The following is a 19,793-nucleotide window of genomic DNA, read 5'->3' as shown; positions in this document are numbered from 1 at the left end:
GAGAACTCGTACTGCTTTTTTCTGTCTTTCACTTTATATTTTGGTCTTACTTTTATACGTATTTTCCCCAAACCTCTACACAATATGTTAAATGGGAGAAACTAAGCCTTCAGGCTTTGTTCTTCAGGTGTTCAGGAACAGTAAAAGGAGCTGCTGTTCGTTGTGGTGGTTGATGTCTTCGTCCTGCTCTGGAGCTTGACTGCTGGAAACCAGTGAAATGCTGCTGGAGACACTCTGCAGCATCAACTCAGCCTGACAGTACAAGTCATATGAAGAAGAGCTGTCCAGTGTGAACGGGATATTTCACATTTCCCTCCACGCTTACCTCATACTTATTTCCTTTACTACTCGTACCCACACCTGCACAACTTTTCAATTGATCAAATCAATTCTACTTTATTTCTCCGGCGCCAAAAGCAACGCGGCCATTTTAAAGCACTTTTACAAAGAAAAGCCAACAATTCCTACTGAACAAGCAGAGGAGACGGAGGAGAGGACAAACTGTTTAGACAGGAAGGAACCTGCAGAACCAGGCTCGGGGGTGGTGGTGGTCTGCTGCCGTGGTGACCCGGGGGCCCATTTAAAAAACCTTGTGTAGGATTCCTACTGGAAATGTTTGTGAGCCTATAAGCTGAAAATGGCGTGCGCCAAAGAAAAGTTGGATCAGTGAAACCACGAGTTCACACATCTGCACACACTTTTCTTTAATAGATCCCAGTCCACCTGGAAGGTCACGCGGCTCATCTCCCACCTCAACACGTTTACTTTCTACCATAAATAGTCAATTTAAAGTGCCTCGTCAGTATTTTTGCATCTCGTTCAGCCTGTTGATCGCCGGCAAGACGAAGAAAAGGAATTTTGCGGAGAGAGACATAGTCATGGAGGAGGTGGAGGTCAGGAGAATGATCTTATTTGATCACTAATAAAAGAAAAAAAAACAATTGATCAGCAGCACGTCGTACAAACACAAAGCAGGGTCCCGATGTCAGCCGTGCGTCACTTCCTTGTGAAATCCCCCCAGAGGGATGAGAAGTTTCACACCTTCAGTCAGTTGCTAAGATACCTTGAAGAGAAACCGCAGCCCCGGAGGAAACACCAGCCACTGCTGGACAGAACTCACTGTGACTGCTTGTACCGAAGTGGATGAGAAGCTGCAGAAGTAATAGAAATCAGTTTGTGCAAATAGGGGATTGCAAATCAACATGCTTACATAGAACCTGTGGAGTCCCGCAGGGATCGGTTTGGGGTCCGAAATGATTTATATTGTATATTAATGATATATGTAGGGTGTCAAACCTATTAAAACTCGTGTTATTTGCAGATGTTACTCATATTTTTTGTGATGGGGAAAATTTGCCGCAGCTTTTGGAGGTGGTCACAGCAGAAATGAGTAAACTCAACGCTCGGTATGATTCGAATGGATTATCATTGAATTTAAATAAAACCAAACTCATGCTGTTTGGAAAACACAAAATAAATATGCAAGCAAAAGTAATGATAAATAATGTTGAACTACAAAGAGTGTATGAGATTAAATTTGCTGGGATTGATTCTTGATCACAAAATCTGCTGGTAACCCCACATAGTGATGGGGAAAGCAAGGCTCGTTTTGAATGGGAGATTCCTATAGTAGATAATGTAGGATATTATGAACACACCAATATACTGTTTTTAAAATTACACACCTTAAAGTTTGGGGATCTGGTAGAATTTAAGACTGCAAAAATAATATACAAAGCAATAAATAAACTGCTCCCTGTAAACAGACGGAGTGGGGGGGGGTTATAACTTTAGAGGGAAACTAAACGTGAAACAGCATTATGCTCGGACCAATTTAAAAAGAATGCGTATTTCCATTTGTGGGCTGGTTTTGTGGAATGGTCTTGACGACAAGATTAAACAAAGTATGAATATAACACAATTTAAACAAATGTACAAAAGAAATATCTTTGAAAAATACAGAAATGAAGAGGGAGAATGAAAATCTCACAGACGTTAATGGCTCTTGTTCATTTTGTTCATTTTGGTGTGTTTTTGTTTTATTCTGTTGTTCACAAATGGCTCAATTTATTATTTTTGTATTTGTCAATAGGTGAAGAATGGGGGCAGGACTTGATAAGCCGAGGCTTCTTCCTATCCCTTTTCGAACGAGTCAAATGTGTGTTATATTGATATTGGCTTTTTATTTTTATTAAATTTTTTCCGTTTGTTTAATCTAATTTTAATCGTTCTTTTGTTCGAAATACACCAATAAATGAATCATTTCAGGTGCTAAACAACTATTAACATCTAATTAGTTTCTGCTCTTCACAGACATTGGTGTGGAGATAGTCTGAGCCACAGATTATCTCAATCTCTACTCACTGCGTTGGAAAGTGAAGTGACAGGAAATGAAGTGAGTCGAGTCCGAAGATCTGCAGCAGAAACAAGAAGACGTGAGCAGCTTGAAAACACAACCGAGATGCTGGCAATGAAAATCTGTCTGCTCACCACTCTGCTGCTGGCAGGTACTATCTATCTATCTATCTATCTATCTATCTATCTATCTATCTATCTATCTATCTATCTATCTATCTATCTATCTATCTATCTATCTATCTATCTATCTATCTATCTATCTATCTATCTATCTATCTATCTATCTATCTATCTATCTATCTATCTATCTATCTATCTATCTATCTATCTATCTATCTATCTATCTTGGAGCCACAGAAGATGTAAATGATCTAAAATTAAGAGGACAAAGGGCCTGGAATAAAGTCGCTATAGATAAACATAAACTGCGTTCATGAAGGGTCACAGCTGCAACATTTTATTGCCTTTTTTAGCCTTTTTTTTGTGCCACTTTTAGAGGCTTTTCTTAATTTATTCATGGATTTTTCCACTTTAGCCATTTAGTTGTTTACAGCCGCTGTGTGCTCACGAGCTAGAGCAATGGGATTTGTTTTGTCCTTCCTTTTTCCTTAATTTTTCCTTTCTTTCTTTCTTTCTTTCTTTCTTTCTTTCTTTCTTTCTTTCTTTCTTTCTTTCTTTCTTTTTCTGAAATTTGATTTAGCCGTACTTGCAATTTTGATCATTTTAGCTTGACAGTGCTTCCTGTGTATTTTATTTTATTTTTTTTGGTGGTTTTAAATATTTTTAGCAAATCCATGTATTCTGGCTGTTTTACCTTCTTCAGCAGTTTTTATCCTGGAGATGAGAACGGTTTTGAAAATCAGTGTGAAATGCAAATACTGTCAATAAAACATGAAAATGGATCTATTACTGTTTTATTGATTTATTTTCCATTTATCTCTTTGTATGATATTTTTTTCATTAATTAATTAATTAATTTTAAAAAATGTTCTTGTCCCTCTTGTGTCCGCTGGGTTGGGCCACTCAGCCTCTTTGGGCACCGAGGCTACCAACTGAGTCAATGTAGTTATTTTTATTTATTTATTTTTCTTTGTCTCCTATAATTATTAGTATATTTCTTTAATAGTAATAATAATAATAATAATAATAATAATAATAATATTAATAATTATTATTATTATTGTTGTTGTTGTTATATCATTTTTTCCTCTCTCCATCCCTGCATCACACACACACACACACACACACACACACACACACACACACACACACACACACACACACACACACACAGTTTACTGTTCTGTAAGGATTTGTAAACTCTTTCTGGGTGTTTGCTGTTGGGATATTGCATCGTTGTTTGTTTATGTCTTTTGTCTTGCATGTTGCATGTTGCAAAGCAAAATTAAAAATAATAATAATAATAATGATAATATTCACTGTTCTACATCAAACTAGAAACAGGTGTGTTTGTCTCTATTTTAGCAGGTGTGTTTGTCTCTGTATTAGCTGGTGTAACAGGTGTGTTTGTCTCTGTGTTAGCAGGTGTAACAGGTATGTTTGTCTCTGTAGTAGCCGGTGTCTTTGTCTCTGTGTTAGCTGGTGTAACAGGTGTGTTTGTCTCTGTGTTAGCAGGTGTAACAGGTGTGTTTGTCTCTGTGTTAGCAGGTGTAACAGGTGTGTTTGTCTCTCTGTTAGCAGGTGTAACAGGTATGTTTGTCTCTGTGTTAGCAGGTGTAACAGGTGTGTTTGTCTCTCTGTTAGCAGGTGTAACAGGTATGTTTGTCTCTGTGTTAGCAGGTGTAACAGGTGTGTTTGTTTCTGTTAGCAGGTGTAACAGGTGTGTTTGTCTCTATTAGCAGGTGTAACAGGTGTGTTTGTCTCTATTTTAGCAGGTGTGTTTGTCTCTGTCTTAGCAGGTGTAACAGGTGTGTTTGTCTCTGTCTTAGCAGGTGCAACAGGTGTGTTTGTCTCTGTCTTAGCAGGTGTAACAGGTGTGTTTGTCTCTGTGTTAGCAGGTGTAACAGGTGTGTTTGTCTCTATTAGCAGGTGTAACAGGTGTGTTTGTCTCTGTGTTAGCAGGTGTGAGGTGCATGAAGGATTCCTTGTTTGTCTACAGCCAACTTGGAGGTGACGCCGTCCTGCCGTGCACCAAGCTGAACTCCTCGCACTGCTCCTTTGTGTCCTGGACATTTTACAAAGAAGGCCTCGTGCGTTACACGTATGAGGTCAGCGGGGGGCGTGTGAGCGCCGATTCAGACAAATCCAACCGCACGTCCATCATGTCCAACTGCTCGCTGGCCCTCAGCGGCCTCCAGGTGAACGACGCCGGCTCATACTCCTGCCTGGAGCACAAGGAGGAGGTCACCAATGTGTACCTGTCGCTGCTCACTGTCACGTCGCCGTCCAGCATCATGGAGCTGCGGCCCGGAGGAACACTCGTCCTCAGCTGCCTGCTCTTCACGTACTACGACCCCGGGAGCTGCAAGCCGTACTCCACCAGCCTCTTCAAGCTCAGCTGGCGGTCGGAGGTCGGCGCCGTGCTGCAGGGAGACAGGTCGGCTTCGTTAGGGGTCAACAGGCTACGAGAATCTACAACGTCATCCATAGAAACCATTATATTTATTATTTATAAATGAATTATTGATTATATTATTTCCAAATAGATTGATACAGAACTAATAATTATTTAAAAGCAAATTAAACAAAACGTGATAAACTGAAATGGCTGAAGCCACGTTTAAAGTGAAAAAGCAAAACTTTTGTTGGTTTTTCTTGGGCGTCCGTTCACACAATGGTGCCTGCAGCCACTGAAGATGCAACTTTTTGGAAATGGCTTCCAATGTGGAGCTTCTTGAAAACACTACAACTCCATAGTCAAGTAAACGAGGGAAAAGCCAACTTTCTGACGGCAGAAAGTGCTGCTCCTGCTCACCACGGCCATAGTAACTAGTAGCTCTGCACATGCTCAGTAGAGACATGAAGGACAATGTTTCCTCATGACTCCCAGTTCATATTCTCCTGGACTTGGTAGTTTTATTTTGACAGTCACTGTAATAACAATCCAACTTGGTCGCCTGTCCACCAGAATATCCGTGTCCTCCCATTGTTAATGTTTAGAACTCTTTGTTCTCTACTGCATGTGTGTGTACTTTCATCACAAAAGCAAACAGCATCCACTAGTGGCCAAACAGGAAAACAACATTATTTTGAGAGTTTCTGCCGTTTGGGTGAAAACGGACGTTGTTTTCAAAACCTTGACGTTGAAACATTTTCTGAAACAAAAATGCACAAACGCTTTCACTTAAAACGCCGTAGTGTAAACGGAGCCTGAGATGTAGATCAGAGGTGTCAAACTCATTTTAGTTCAGGAGCCACAAACAGTCTGATTTCATCCTGAGTGCGCTGGATCAGTACAATAGTGCCATAATAACCTTAAAATTAAACATTAACATTTTTCATTGTTGTGGTGCAGAGTATATGAGATGGAAGTATTTATATTTTCACAAAACCAAACAATTAAGACGGAAAAGAATAACAATCTCAAGATGAAGCCAATCTTAATGAAAACTTCTGGTGCGAAATACAGTCCGTAAAACGTTTCCTATACCTGTTGCATGATGGGTGTTTTTACAAACTCCCCTTGACAGCATGGCTTTGAGACGAATGATACCCTGCTAGCTTTCATGGCAGCATCACAAGATCTCAGCACGGGTCTCTGTGTCCTGTTGTGTCGCTACTTTTAAAAAGAATTGTGTAAAAAAAAAAAATAAATCTATATTTTCTTTGAATTTTTACAAATCTTGATTTGTTGTGTTGCAGCCTGTTGCGGCTGGTTTTGGTTCTCAGGTCTTATGTTTGACACCCCTGACGTAGATCATATTGATTTTGTCTTCTTTCTAATGCTTGTGCTCATTAAAAGCATAAAAAATGTCATCTGTGTGCTAAAAATGAAAACAAATCAGGATCAAGTTTTTAGTTTTCTTAAAAGGCATTTAATGTTATTAGGAAACCAGGAGTAAGGTGTCAGTCAGTGTGACGCTCGGTGTCGCCTCTCCTCTGCAGACACCAGCTGATGGAGCGCAGTCGCTGTAAAGTCACCCTGATCACAACGCTGCAGGCGGACGACCACGGCAGGAGGTGGAGGTGTCAGGTCGACGCCACCAACAGCAACATAGCTGAGTTCATGGACTTCAGATCCACATTCTGGTCTGAGCCTGCTCACAGGGACCCAGACCTAAATCGCTCGGAGGTGACGGAGTGTTCTGCTCCTCCGCCCATCAGCCGCATGGTGCTGTGTGCAGCCCTGCCCCTCATGGTGGTCACTGTGGGACTGTTCACCTGGAGACTGGACCGCAGGAAGGCCCGAGCAGCGGCACCAGCGGGATTCAGGCTCCAGGAAATCAGCTGATTTCAGGTTGGATGGACTGCTTCAGCAGAATTTCTCAGCTTTTCTCAGGTCAAAATAAAATTTTTACAATCAGAAAGCCCAAACGATTATGTGGACGGCAGATAAAATGACCCAGAATGATCAACGCAGGAGAAACTCTTCCATGTGGTCTGCTCCTGATGGAGAGCACAGCGGGCCTGTTGAACCCAGTCTCAAATGGACTGGAAGATTCATTCTGGGAGATTTATTCACCTCATTTGAAAATGACTGAAGCTGAGAGTCACAGCCAGAACAACAGATAAGTGTGGCAAGACGCTGCTTTTTAAATGTGATAGTTTTGTACGTCGGCTGCAGTGTCAATATGTCTGAATAGAAAACGTAGAAGATGTTTTAAGAAGCAAACCTGACACCAGCTGCTGATTAAATCTAGTTTAGTAAAACAGTATTACTTGTTAACTACTTTCAATTTGTCAAACTAAAAACCTGACTTGTGAATGTGCTTTGTCTTTGTCTGTTTAAACAACCATCAGTCCATTTTCTCCTGCTTATCTGTTTCCAGGTGGCGGGGGTGTCAGTCTGAGCACTGTCACCCAGATCACGTTGCACCGATTAAGAACCTTCGTGCAGGTGGTGAGCCCACGGGAAGGTGGCGCCCGGCGGGGGACATGAACTCACTACCTCGAGATTGTTAGTCTCATGCTCTACCTACTGAGCTTGCCGGGGCAGATATTTTTAAACATTTAGCAGAAAATTATATTTGATTAAATGTTGATTAAAAATATCAAAAAAGTACTTGTTGTTTTGCGTCACTATGCACCATTTTATAACTGAAATATCACGTCGGATTATAATTTTTCATAAATATCTAAATATGTTGTGATGCTGTAATGTTGAAACTTGTCACCTGGGAATCATGAACCTTTTTGTCTTTCTGACCTGGAGGAGACGACGTGTGATGGAGCAGGAATATTAACTGTTTCAGGGAATAAATTGTGTCTCTTTGACTTTATGTCAAACACTAGAAGAGTCCAAGTTAAAGTGTTGGTGTAGGAACCCAGAAGTGAAGTCTGCTGTGTTTCCTGGATGAACAACTGAAGACTTGATGAAAAGTGACACTGAGATGAAAGTGGTCAGGTTGTTCCTCTGATGCTGTTCTGGTGACGGAGGAATCCGCCTCTATTTTCACCATGTTTCTATCACAGTTTCACTCTGAAGACTCACAAGTTCAGTCACTTTATTGGTACAAATATTGAAGACTGTGATTTTGAAGGAGCGAAAAGGAAAAGGGGGCGTTTGGCCTTTCTTTGAAAGGTAATTTTTGAAAATCAAAAAAGATCTTTGGTTTATCAACGTGGGAGGAGAGATGGCGCCACTTGCTGGACTAGAGTGTCGGCAGGAGCTAAAACAAATAGTAAAGAAGAGTTAAATCCTCTGTGACTCCTGTTCCCCATTAGAACGCCGACAGTGTCAGAAGATTAGAAACTTTTCTATTGAATTGTTTTCTGTTTTGTCTATGAATGAAATAAAACTAACAAAAATGTCCTCAGTGACTCATTTACTGTTTTGCACACGCAAACACAAATCACTTGAACTTTGCATCAGCTGTAGTTACAGTCTTTGACCACCAGAGGGCAGACAATATTTTACTTTTAATCTAATCTGAGTCCTGCAGGTCAGAAACAAACATTGAAAATTAAATAAAAATGAAGCCACAGATGTATTTACAAATCAATCTTAAGAAATGTCCGGATTAACTCATCAGAATACAATGTTTTCATGTGAATATTTTGTAGGACGCAATTATACTTGTTGTTGACATTTTATTTAGTTTATTAAAATAGTTGTTTCATTATTCGGACACTTGTCGCCAGTAATTAGGCACAGGGCAAAGGTGACAGGAAGAGGATGGTAGTGGGAGAGCAAACAGTTCTCACCTGACCAGCAAACACAACTTGCTATAGGAAAACCTACTTTGGTTATTTCTTTGTTTTGATGAAATAAACCATCAAATAGGCTGGAAATTCTGTTATTGAGTCTTTATGGTTTTTCTCCTGCTTCAGCTGTGTAGTTATGGCAATCTGGTGACATTGAACAATTACATTATACTGATATTATTATTACTTATGCAGATTGTGTTAATCTTTATATTTGTTGGGCTCTTAATGCTGGTTTGTGTTCTCTGACATCAGATGATTATTATTGAGTTTGTATTTAAGTAAATACGTCGAGATGTTAATGTTCGTGCTTTCTGATGATGACATTCTGTCTCTGTACTTTTTGTTGTGACTTTTTCTTTGTGTGTGAAATTATGATTCCGGTATAAATGTTTGTCACAGCTTCACGAGGGACCAGCGAGTGGTGAAAAGCATCTGATTTAAAAGTGCTTTAAATAACAGAGACAAAGACTTTGCTGAAGTTTTTATTCCCCCCCAAATACCACAGATGTAAAAACAGACCATTAGCAGTAAAAGTTAAAAAAGCAAGCCTGATGACGACGCGTCATTATTACATTTAACAATTTATTGGAAGAAAAATGAATATTTAGGCAGGTTTACTGTTTGGTAAATATTTTCTTGTGTCTTTGTTCTGTGGTGACAAAGATGTTTATATCTAAACACTCCTGTTCTCCTCACAACGAAAGCTTCATCCTTCACCTGTCTTCTCAGAAAAAACACCGAACAGAGAGAGAGGAAGTAGATGTGAAAATTGATCCTGCTTGTTTTCATTCGGGGGCCACAGACAACTTCGTCTCCATGAAAATGGTTACATTGACCACCTTCACTTATATAGGGCGAGTGCTTTACATCGTTAATCACATTCACCCATACATTCACACACGGAGGCTGTGGCCATGCAAGGCGCTGTCCCTCCGATGGGAGCAATTTGGGGTTCAATGTCTTGCTCAAGGCATGTGGACAGGTGAAGATGGGAACTGAACCTGCAACCTTCCAATTGGGAGATGGACGTGCTTCCAAAGTTAAAGTTTTGATGAAAAATAAATATAATTTTAACACAAAGTTAATTTGTTGCGGCGCCTCCTGATGCACCATTTTGCATGTTTATTCCCCCAAAACTACTGACACACTGCAATCCCCAGTAAACACAACAGCAGTTAATTAAAGAATGTCGTGGGTTGAGTCTGGATCTGGTGTTTGAAGGTGAGTTTACATGCATCCATCCATCCATCCACACAAAATAATTGACCTCCATAACCTCCATCACGCTGGGTTGGTCAAACTAAATCAAGATTAGATCGAGGCCTGCTTCTTCTGAAGTGGTTTTTTTGAGAACTGCAGATCGTAGAGGTTGGATGTGAACTGCACCTCTGGAGTCATATATTTTTGACATTTCCTGTAGTTTTTATTATCCTGCAGCTGGTTGATGTTGAAGCCCAGACTGACGTCTCCTCCGTCCCAGTCGAGTTGGATGTCAGAAAAACCTTCCATTTTTTTTGCAAATCGGCCTTTCAGGCAGGTGCGCGTCAGTTCGGCCTGCAGCTCTCTCAGCTCAGACACTTCCCTCTTCATCTCCTCCATCCCAACCACGCTTTCCACCGTGTTCCAGAAGGTGGTGTTGAAGTGCTGGTAGATCCTCCAGTCTAAAGCGTTCCACCTGCGGATGTCCTCTGCAGTGTCTGGTAAGACAGGAAAAGCAGGTTGGTCACTGCGACTGTTGGGCCTGAAGGTAGCCACGTCCTCCAGGGACCAGCAGAGGGCGTGTTTCAGCAGGACGAGGGACTCGTCAAAGTATTCATCGATGAGAATTAAATGAAAGTCTGCTTCCATGACGCCGATAACCTCGGATGCTCTCTTCTTCATGTCTTTACGATCCTTTGTAACAATGTTGTCGAAGCCAAAGTCAAACGTGAGGTTTGTGAAGAGATAGTCGGTCGCCGTGTCCGACGGCGTGTGCTTTTCAAACCTGCCCTGGATTATCTCGTCCAGGGTGTGGAAGTCACTGGCAGTTGAAATGTACTTGAAATATTTGAACATCGACTGCATCATGAGGACAGGATGTCTCAGAATGGAAAAGTAGAAGGTATCTTCAGGCATCACTTTGGCCACCTACAACAGAAAATACTCATATTTTCACACATGCATTAAATACAACAGCATCTAACGGCGCTTTTCCACTAGTACCTACTACTCGCCTCGCATTTGATGCTTTTCCACTACGTGTTAGTAGCAGGTACATTCCTGGTTCCTCCTCGACCGAGGCTCCAAGCGAGCTAAGGCCAATAGACAATGTGACGTTGGCAGACGGCAGGCGGCTGATTGGCCCGCCGAGTCCCGACACAGATGAGTCAGGAGATCGGCTTGTTCACGCCGCCATTTTTAAAACCCGGTCACGACAAAAACGCTCAAAAACAGAGATAGACGTACAGGAATCATCCCCGTGGAGCAGCGACAAGCTGCAGGCGTTTCTCTATTAACTGGTGACCGGCTTCCTCGAGCGTCCCCTTTTCACCGCAGATGTTAAAAACCCGACCAAAACCTGTAGCTGTCCTGGCGAACGCTGTTTAACCGCATTTCCATTGAAGTTTAAAGTATCGTATCGTTTGTTTGTCTTATTTTATCATCAGCTGCTAACAGCTGGTGGCAGAAGTCACCAGTTAACAGGGGCACCGGTTAAACCGAAACACCGGACAGTGACGCACATCTTGACAATAAATCACTATCGTAACAATCCACACTGTGTAATATTCATTGTTTGAGCAAATTAACCATCGCGGAGTTGTAACTCCACATCAGGAGATACAGACTCTACTGGTTGTCCATACTTGTGGCTTTTGCAGTTGCGTTGACCCTCCCAGGCCACCGTAAATCCCTCTTTTCTGACACTCACCTCAGATCTTCTGAACCTCATCTCATTGCACATGATGTCGAACTCTTCCGCAGTTTTAGCGCGGACTCCTTCCACAAACTGTGACCGGAAGAGCTCCGGGTACGAAAACTTGAGAGCGTTGTTCTTCGGCAGGGCAAAGGTCAACCTCCTGCTCTCGCCGTAGCGGTACAGGATGTTCTGGATGGTGCTGCTCTCGGTTTGGTGGGTCTTCAGAAAAACTATGTGTGATTTCGCCCTGCAGCGTTCCTGGGGCAGAATTCTTGCAGTCAGTTCAGAGGTTGTTCCCCAGAGATCCACTGACACTCGGTCCTGCTCCTGCTTCGTATTTCCTTCCCTCTTGAAGGAATCCGTGACCTGCATCACTAGCTGAGGATAAAACGTGTCCTTCCTATAAAAGACAAAAACAAAGTCAAGCTTTCTTGGATTTCAGTCGTGCTGTATCTTGTGGTGTCTTTAGAAAAGCTTCTCTCAACATTTAAAGCTCACTTTGTGTTATAGAATACAATTTTATCAGAAGCATGACCACCTTGTGACGAGGCTCTGTATGACTACCAAAACCGCAAGCAGCGCAAATAATATCCCCAAAGTGACGAGCGGCGTTTTCATCAGAACCCTACACAAGATGATCAAACACACAAAACACACACAGTTACACACACAGTTACACACACAGTTACACACAGTTACTCGTGTTTAGACCCTTCAGAGTGGAACAACTGTTCTTCAGTGTCTCACAGGCAAAGAATCTTTCTTTTGGTTTGAATGTCACATATATCAAGAAATGCATCCTCTTATCCAGAGCGTCAATTTATTCTTTGAAACTTGAAAACCCGTGATCCCGTTATTGTGACACTCTTGATTGTTAGGGCGATAACTTTGAATTAGAGTGGAATTCATCTTTTGAGGTGAAAAACTGGTGAATGAAATTTTGCAGCGTCAAGCTGAAGCGACAGAAATGTGGAATGTGAGACAAAGAGTTGCTCAGAGAAAAGGAAGCCATCGTTACAGAATAGAACAAAGAAACTGTTTTTCACAAATACTGCAGTGTCTTTATGAGGTTCCTTCAACCTTCTTCATGATTTCCCAGGGTGTGGTGGAGGTTGCCCCAGGTTACAATGGTAGGAAAAGGTGTATTGTAGGTCTCAGGTGCTGTAATAAAGAACTGTGAGTATTTACATCAATAACATCCTGGATTGTTTCCATCATAATATTCTCTCGAATAATCTGGATGCAGTTTGTATAAATTCATTTCAAGCATTTACTTTAAAGATCTTTCTTTCTGAAAAAGAGGTCTGGTCGTTATGTCATTAATTACGTATTAAACTCAATCATTATTAAATTTGTCACTTTCTGCAGCCCCAGTATCAATAAATGTTAACTTCAGCTCTTCTCATATCACTGAATCCAAACTGTGTCTCAGTCTGACCAAATAGAGGGGGAGAGAGAGGGGGAGAGAGAGGGGGAGAGAGAGGGGGAGAGAGAGAGGAGAAGAGATAGAGGAGAGAGAGAGGAGAGAGAGGGGGGGGAGAGAGGACAGAGAGTAAGAGAGGAGAGAGAAGAGAGAGGGGAGAGAGAGAGAGGAGACAGAAAGATGAGAGAGAGGGGGAGAGAGAGAGAGGATAGAGAGAGGAGAGCGAGGGGGAGAGAGAGGAGAGAGAGAGGAGAGGGAGGGGGAGAGAGAGGAGAGTGAGGAGAGAGAGGGGGAGAGAGAGGAGAGAAGGGGGGAGAGAGAGGGGGAGAGAGAGGGGGAGAGAGAGGGGGAGAGAGAGAGGAGAAGAGATAGAGGAGAGAGAGAGGACAGAGAGGGGGGGGAGAGAGGACAGAGAGTAAGAGAGGAGAGAGAAGAGAGAGGGGAGAGAGAGAGAGGAGACAGAAAGATGAGAGAGAGGGGGAGAGAGAGAGAGGATAGAGAGAGGAGAGCGAGGGGGAGAGAGAGGAGAGAGAGAGGAGAGGGAGGGGGAGAGAGAGGAGAGTGAGGAGAGAGAGGGGGAGAGAGGAGAGAAGGGGGGAGAGAGAAAGGAGAGCGAGGAGAGATGGGGGAGAGAGAGGACAGAGAGAGAGAGAGAGAGGAGGAGAGAGGACAGAGAGTAAGAGAGGAGAGAGATAGGAGAGAGAAAGAGGAGAGAGAGAAGAAAGAGAGGAGAGAGAGAGGAGAGAGAGGGGGAGAGGAGAGAGATAGGAGAGAGAAAGAGGAGAGAGAGAAGAAAGAGAGGAGAGAGAGAGGAGAGAGAGGGGGAGAGGAGAGAGAGGGGGAGAGAGAAAGAGGAGAGAGAGAAGAAAGAGAGAAGAGAGAGAGGAGAGAGAGGGGGAGAGGAGAGAGAGGGGGAGAGAGAGGAGAGAGAGAGGAGACCTGCGTCCGTGGCCTCGAGCCCGGGCCGAGGCGCGCCCCACGGCGCCGCTCGCGGCGCGGACGACGTTGCGGCCCGCGGCGGGGCGGCCGCGCCGCGGCGCTCCGCAGAGCCGCCGCTGCCGACCGCAGGCTGCTCTCTGTGAGGACATGCCAGACGTTTGTGTCCGACATCCCCGCACTCGAACCACTTGATGCTTCCCGAGCTGGCGTACACCGTGTAGAACCCGTCACCATATTTCACTTTGAATGACACCTCCAGGGATTGTTCCGGGTCGTTGAGGTACATGAAGGCCTGTCTGCGGAGGGACTGGACGTGTTGCAGTTTATCATTTTTACAGTTTAGTTTCACTTCCCTGAGGCCGCCAGAGAACTTCCCGAAACGGGCCAGTTGGTTCTCCAGCAGCTGGTTGGGAATAAACGGGGGAACCCCGGACACAGTGACCCGGGTGGACTGTACGAACAGCGGTGACACCGGTACATACAGATCCTCCAACACGATTCCCTGTTTCAGAGAGAGGAGACCTGGGGGGAGAGAGAGGAGAGAGAGAGAGGGAGAGAGAGAGAGAGAGGATAGAGAGAGGAGAGAGAGAGGGAGAGAGAGGAGACCTGGGGGGAGAGAGAGGAGAGAGAGAGGGGGCGAGAGAGAGGGAGAGAGAGAGAGAGGGAGAGAGAGAGAGAGGATAGAGAGAGGAGAGAGAGGGGGAGAGAGAGGAGAAAGAGGAGAGAGAGGAGAGAGAGGAGAGAGGGGGGGGGGGGGGGGAGTGACCAGAAGTGGACTTACGAGGATAAAGACATCGTCCTCCAGAAACAGATCCTCCCCAGACTCGATCCTGCTCTCTCTCTCTCTCTCTCTCCCTCTCTCTCTGTAAGAGCAAATAGTTTGACTCCACCACAGGCTGCAGTGGTTCGAGAGCTTTGTTTGGGCGTCACGTTTGTTTAATGAGTAGGATGAAACCAGCGAGCCAACCAGTGAGGCTGGAAAACTGCTCCTTAAACTTCACCGCCACTTAGAAACCTTTAAGAAGAGGGGATACGTGAATCGGCAGGGCAAATTGTGGAGCATATATATATATATATATATATATATATATATATATATATATATATATATATATATATATATATAGATTAAGACATTTCAAGTGAAAATGCATTGTTTTTGCATTTTCATTTCGGAAAGGTTTCGAAAACGATGTCCCTTTACACGAAATTGGCAGAAACACTGAAAGTGATGTGGTTTTTCCTGTTGGGCCACTAGTGGGTGCTGTCGTGTGTTTTTGTACTGAAACCACACACACACACAGCAGAGAACAATCCACTCTAAACGTTAACAATGGGAGAACACGGACACTCTAGTGGACAGACCAACAAGTTAATTTAATAAAAACATTTTATTTCAAACATTCTCAAAATCCAATAAACAGTTAGGGTGGAAAAGGAGTGAGAAGAAGTAGAACTTATTAAATCTAACTCCTTCTCTATAAATACATTTTTTTTTATAGCTTCCACTTATTTATTAATTAATTCAGTTAAACATGTTAGAACTTTTATAATAAGTCATTTTTGTTGAAAAGGTGTGAATAAATTCCATATATGTTGTTAGAAAATCTCATATAATAAACTCCAGGAAACTTTGTGTGCCTGCCTCTCTCTCTCCTTTGATCTCAGTGTATCCATGACAACAGTCGCCGATCCCCTCTGATCTCCTTTCACCTCCGTGAGGTGCCTCTCCCATCCACTTTGTATGGGACATTTTTTTTCCTGCAATTTTGGGGGATTTAATTAGAAACGATTGGCCAAATCGTTAACAAAAGTGGGATCAACATATTCCCAAATGTTCTGCATTTTTTGATGTGCTTTTTGTGTCTGTGCTCCCAGTGGGACAGGACTACTTACTTATTGAAAAAATAATACATACTACTACTGCTACTACTACTACTAATAATAATAATAATCAAACCTTGGAAAGTAATGTTTGCAACCTTGCCAATAGGGTAGGCACAGGAATATTAACTTTAATAAAGACTAATCATGATAATGGAGGGTTATTATTCAAAATATGACAAGTTGGATTGTTATTACAGTGACTGTCTAAATAAAATGATCAAGTCCAGGAGAATATGGACTGGGAGTCATGACACCACGGAGGAAACATTGTTCTGATTGTCTCTACTGAGCATGTGCAGAACAACTAGTTACTATGGCTGCAGTGTGCATGCACAGCAGCAGTTATTCCGCCATCTAACACGTAGACGGAGCCTGAGCATTTTCAAAAGGTTGCGTTTTACAAGGAGATGGAGTTGGAGCGTTTTCGAAAAGTTCCACCTTGGGAGCTGTGAGCACCGCCGTCGTGTAAACGGACCCTCAAAATGCAACTAAAGTTTGGGTTTTGCCTTAAAAAAATTGTCATCTAAACGGGGGATAAATCCATCCTAAACCTTTCTCCCACAGCTTCTGAGGAACATCCTCTTACAAATCGGCCATCTACCTTCAGGACTGCGACGCTGTTCACTACAGTCATTAGATGGTACATAACAAAGGGCATTTCTTAAAGCTAGTTGGACGAGTCGTGCCAGATGTTTCTCTGAGACATGCAGGTGTAGTTGAAATTGAAATGATCCTCTCCCATCTCACCATCATGCATACCTTTTGTCTCAACAGTTGCCGCGCCACTTCATGCAACAAACCCATCAAGTTTTGCAGGAAGGACGAGTTTGATCTGACACTTCCCACTGAGCAAAGAAGTGGTCCAAAACACGTTTAAAAGACGTCATCTCTGTACATCCAGAAGACGTCCTCAGAGCAGCCAGAATGATAGTTTTGTACACGTCTTTCTTGGACGTATTCACGTCTTGTCTGGACGCCATATGGACGTCAATGAAAACACGTTTCAAAAGAAAAAGGACAGGTCATCAGTCTTACACAGGACACACACACTCAGTCAATTTAGCATCACCAAACACATGCATTTCTTGGGAATGTGGGAGGAAACACATGCACACACCTCCAGCTGGATTTGAACCCAGGATCTTCTGTCTGATAAGCAAAAGCACCAACCAGTGGGCCCATGAGACAAGTGGAAATGACAATAGACAGTGCAAACAAAACATTTACTCATCAACATAGTTTTATTCACAAGATGAAAGGTCCTCAAAGTGGCAGGTTTCTCCATGGAGACTTGAAAAGTTCAATGCCTTGCGACCAAAACAATAAATGGTCATAACTCAGACATTGTTCATTAAACTTTACATGCTGTCTCGTCTTGCCTGTCATGATCGACTTCCCTCATTATTTTAATGACAAATCAATAATTATACAGGCAGTTGGACTTAACAGACAGCTTGTGACCTGTCTCTTTCAACTGATTCTGGCTGTCTTAGATGTCCATCATTTTATTGTCATGTGTCATTTGTTAACTAGTCCTGGCTGTCAGATAGACGTCCAGATTACAGCCTGGACGGACGATGTTTTGGACGTCTATGGACGATGCTTGCTCAGTGGGTTTAGTCTGGAATAACTTGCCATTCACTTTTACCACACATTTAACAGAGCAGCCTTATCGCGGCACTCTGGACGGGCACCCGGAGAGGACCAGCAGGATGCTGTGGTCAGTTGGTGGAGTACCAATACAGTATGCAGGCAAATGTCCCCTGCTTCACTTTAACAATGTGAAACGACTCGGTGTCCACGCCTCTTTTCGTGATGTCATTTGCTGCTTCTGGATATCAGAGCTGTGCTTCAAATGAACTGATCGGCAGGATCACATTTTGTTCCCTCATCATCACAGGTTTATTGTTCATGATGATGTTCGTCTTGTTTTGCAAGAAATTACTCCTGAGGCTAAAGCAGATCTGATAATTAGTTTGACATTTGCAGCTTTGGGTTTGTAATGCTTTCTGCCTCGTGGCTCTTTGTGCGTTCAAAAGGTTTGACAGTTTGCCAGATTTGTGGTTTATTGTCTCTTCTCTAAATGCCAGAGCAGCGTGTTGCAGGAATGACAGGTACGCTTCTGAACAGAGAACAGGTCGGTCGTCTTCTGGGAAAATGTGTTGGAAATTCAACACCGGGTCGTGTTTTAATGTGTGTGGAGGAGGACTTTGGTGTCTCTGGGACGCCATAGTCAGTTTGTTTGTTTGTTATTTGCTCTTAATTTTAAATGGAAAGTTATTATTTTAGATAAATAGGCAGAGTAAATGAGTTCATCTTCTTTCTACTCCCCTTCATTCAGGAACTTGAAAAGTGTTGTTTTGTATTGTATTGAATACTTTGTTGTTGTTTTTGTTTTAGTTTTTTTTTACAATGAATAAAATGAATGGGAGTTCATTCACCTGATGACCACACTAATCAGACTCAACTCCACGCTGGACCATAGGACTCTATCAGTCAGTCTCTGTGAGACGTGCTTGCAGGTTGTTTGTACGCTCCTCAGTGTGACGATCTGACCTGCTCAGCTCAAATCAGCTCTAACCCACACTCCAGACTCATTCTGCGATCAGACTCGAATCAACCAGCCCGATCCGGCTCTGCTCCCCGCGATCCGGTCTCAGCCAGTCTGCCCACCTGCAAATCCTCCCTTGGTCGCCTGCTTGCTTTCTACATCAGCCTCAGCCGGGCCCCCGTAACAGAATATCCTCCACAACAACAAAAGAGTGAACCGATCTGACCAGGGACAACATGTTTGACCGAATGTCCTCATTCAGCTGCTGGTTGTCTAGACGGTGTCCCGAAACCAACCCTCATGCTGTCCCACTGGAAAACACAGAAGCCAGTTCTACTTGTTGTAGAGCAGGAGTCCTCAACTCCGGGCCTGGAGGGCCGGAGTCCTGCGTGGCTGAGCTCTCTCCCAGTTCCAACACACTTGAATGCAACAAGGAGCTCCTTATTGGGCATTTTTACAAGCTTGATGATGACATCAACATTAGATTGAGGTGTGCTGAAGCTGGGAGGAGCTAAAACCTGCAGGACATCGGCTCTCCAGGCCCGGAATTGAAAATCCCTGTCGTAGTGTGTCGTCCCCCCGGTCCACACTCCCAGTCTGAATCCTCAGACTTTCTCTCCAGTTTAGTCCTGAGCTGTATCGTGAAAGATGAGTTTCATAAAGTGTGATTAATGGGATTCGATGGGATCGGAAGAATTTGACCTCACCTCAACTTAATTGGTTAAAACATACACAAACACGTGATTTGAGGCAGACTAATGTTGGACATTTGTGAGGTGAGTGCGCCACCTATAGCTCATAATGGTGTTAGAAAGGCTTAGGTAACGGATGTCGGGGACTGATGTTTGTTTCATCATTAGTGGTTATTGTTTATACTGATTACTGTATGTGGACATTTGGATTCTGTTTAAAGTGGTGGTTAGAGTTCCACCTACTGGCAGCGAAGTGTCATTACCGTTTTCTGCTTCTGGACTGTTCAGTTAACTATGACTGCCACCTGCATGGAAGAGAGTGAAGTTAGTGTGCGTTTTTGTACAATTGTAAGTAGTTCTGAGTATATTTACTTTGATTACATGTCTATGTGTTGTTTCGTTGCATGTTGGAAGTTGTTTTACTTCTGTATTTTGTAAGCCCACAGCCATGCGAGTACGAGCTTATAATGAGTGTATGAATGTGAAAGAATGTTCAGTGTAGTGTGCCAGTCCCTTAAAATAAGTGTGTTATTGTTCCAATGGTGTACTTTACTGTACTTTCTCTAAATATCTTTTAATTGACGTTCATCTGGGGGATTTGTACCTTTCAGGTCCAGTAGGTGTCACTGTTGACTAGGTCTCACCCAACACAAGCTGAAGGTGCGATGTGGCGTCGTCGGACAGCTTCATCACGGCAGAAAGCACTTTTAAATGGAAGCA

General features: G+C 43.1%; 2 protein-coding genes across 2 annotated transcripts; one reads left to right on the top strand and one right to left on the bottom strand.

Moving 5' to 3' along the window:
* Positions 1 to 2,392: 2,392 nt before the first annotated feature.
* On the top strand, positions 2,393 to 8,290 carry LOC308107094 (uncharacterized protein). The gene is made up of 4 exons (XM_080459219.1): positions 2,393 to 2,507; positions 4,441 to 4,915; positions 6,424 to 6,775; positions 7,308 to 8,290. Exons 1-3 carry the CDS (start codon positions 2,462 to 2,464, stop codon positions 6,767 to 6,769), a joined length of 867 nt encoding a protein of 288 aa, XP_080315345.1. The 5' UTR covers positions 2,393 to 2,461; the 3' UTR covers positions 6,770 to 6,775; positions 7,308 to 8,290.
* Positions 8,291 to 9,151: 861 nt separating this feature from the next.
* LOC308107081 (galactose-3-O-sulfotransferase 2-like) lies at positions 9,152 to 14,847 on the bottom strand. Its single transcript, XM_080459202.1, has 4 exons — positions 14,725 to 14,847; positions 12,120 to 12,206; positions 11,594 to 11,981; positions 9,152 to 10,812 (listed from the first exon to the last, which is right to left on the bottom strand). Exons 1-4 carry the CDS (start codon positions 14,736 to 14,738, stop codon positions 9,997 to 9,999), a joined length of 1,305 nt encoding a protein of 434 aa, XP_080315328.1. The 5' UTR covers positions 14,739 to 14,847; the 3' UTR covers positions 9,152 to 9,996.
* Positions 14,848 to 19,793: the final 4,946 nt, after the last annotated feature.

This window comes from Lipophrys pholis, assembly GCF_963383615.2.
Source record: "Lipophrys pholis genome assembly, chromosome: 3".
Classification (NCBI taxonomy): domain Eukaryota; kingdom Metazoa; phylum Chordata; class Actinopteri; order Blenniiformes; family Blenniidae; genus Lipophrys; species Lipophrys pholis.
This window is presented reverse-complemented; position numbering and strand designations above follow the sequence as displayed.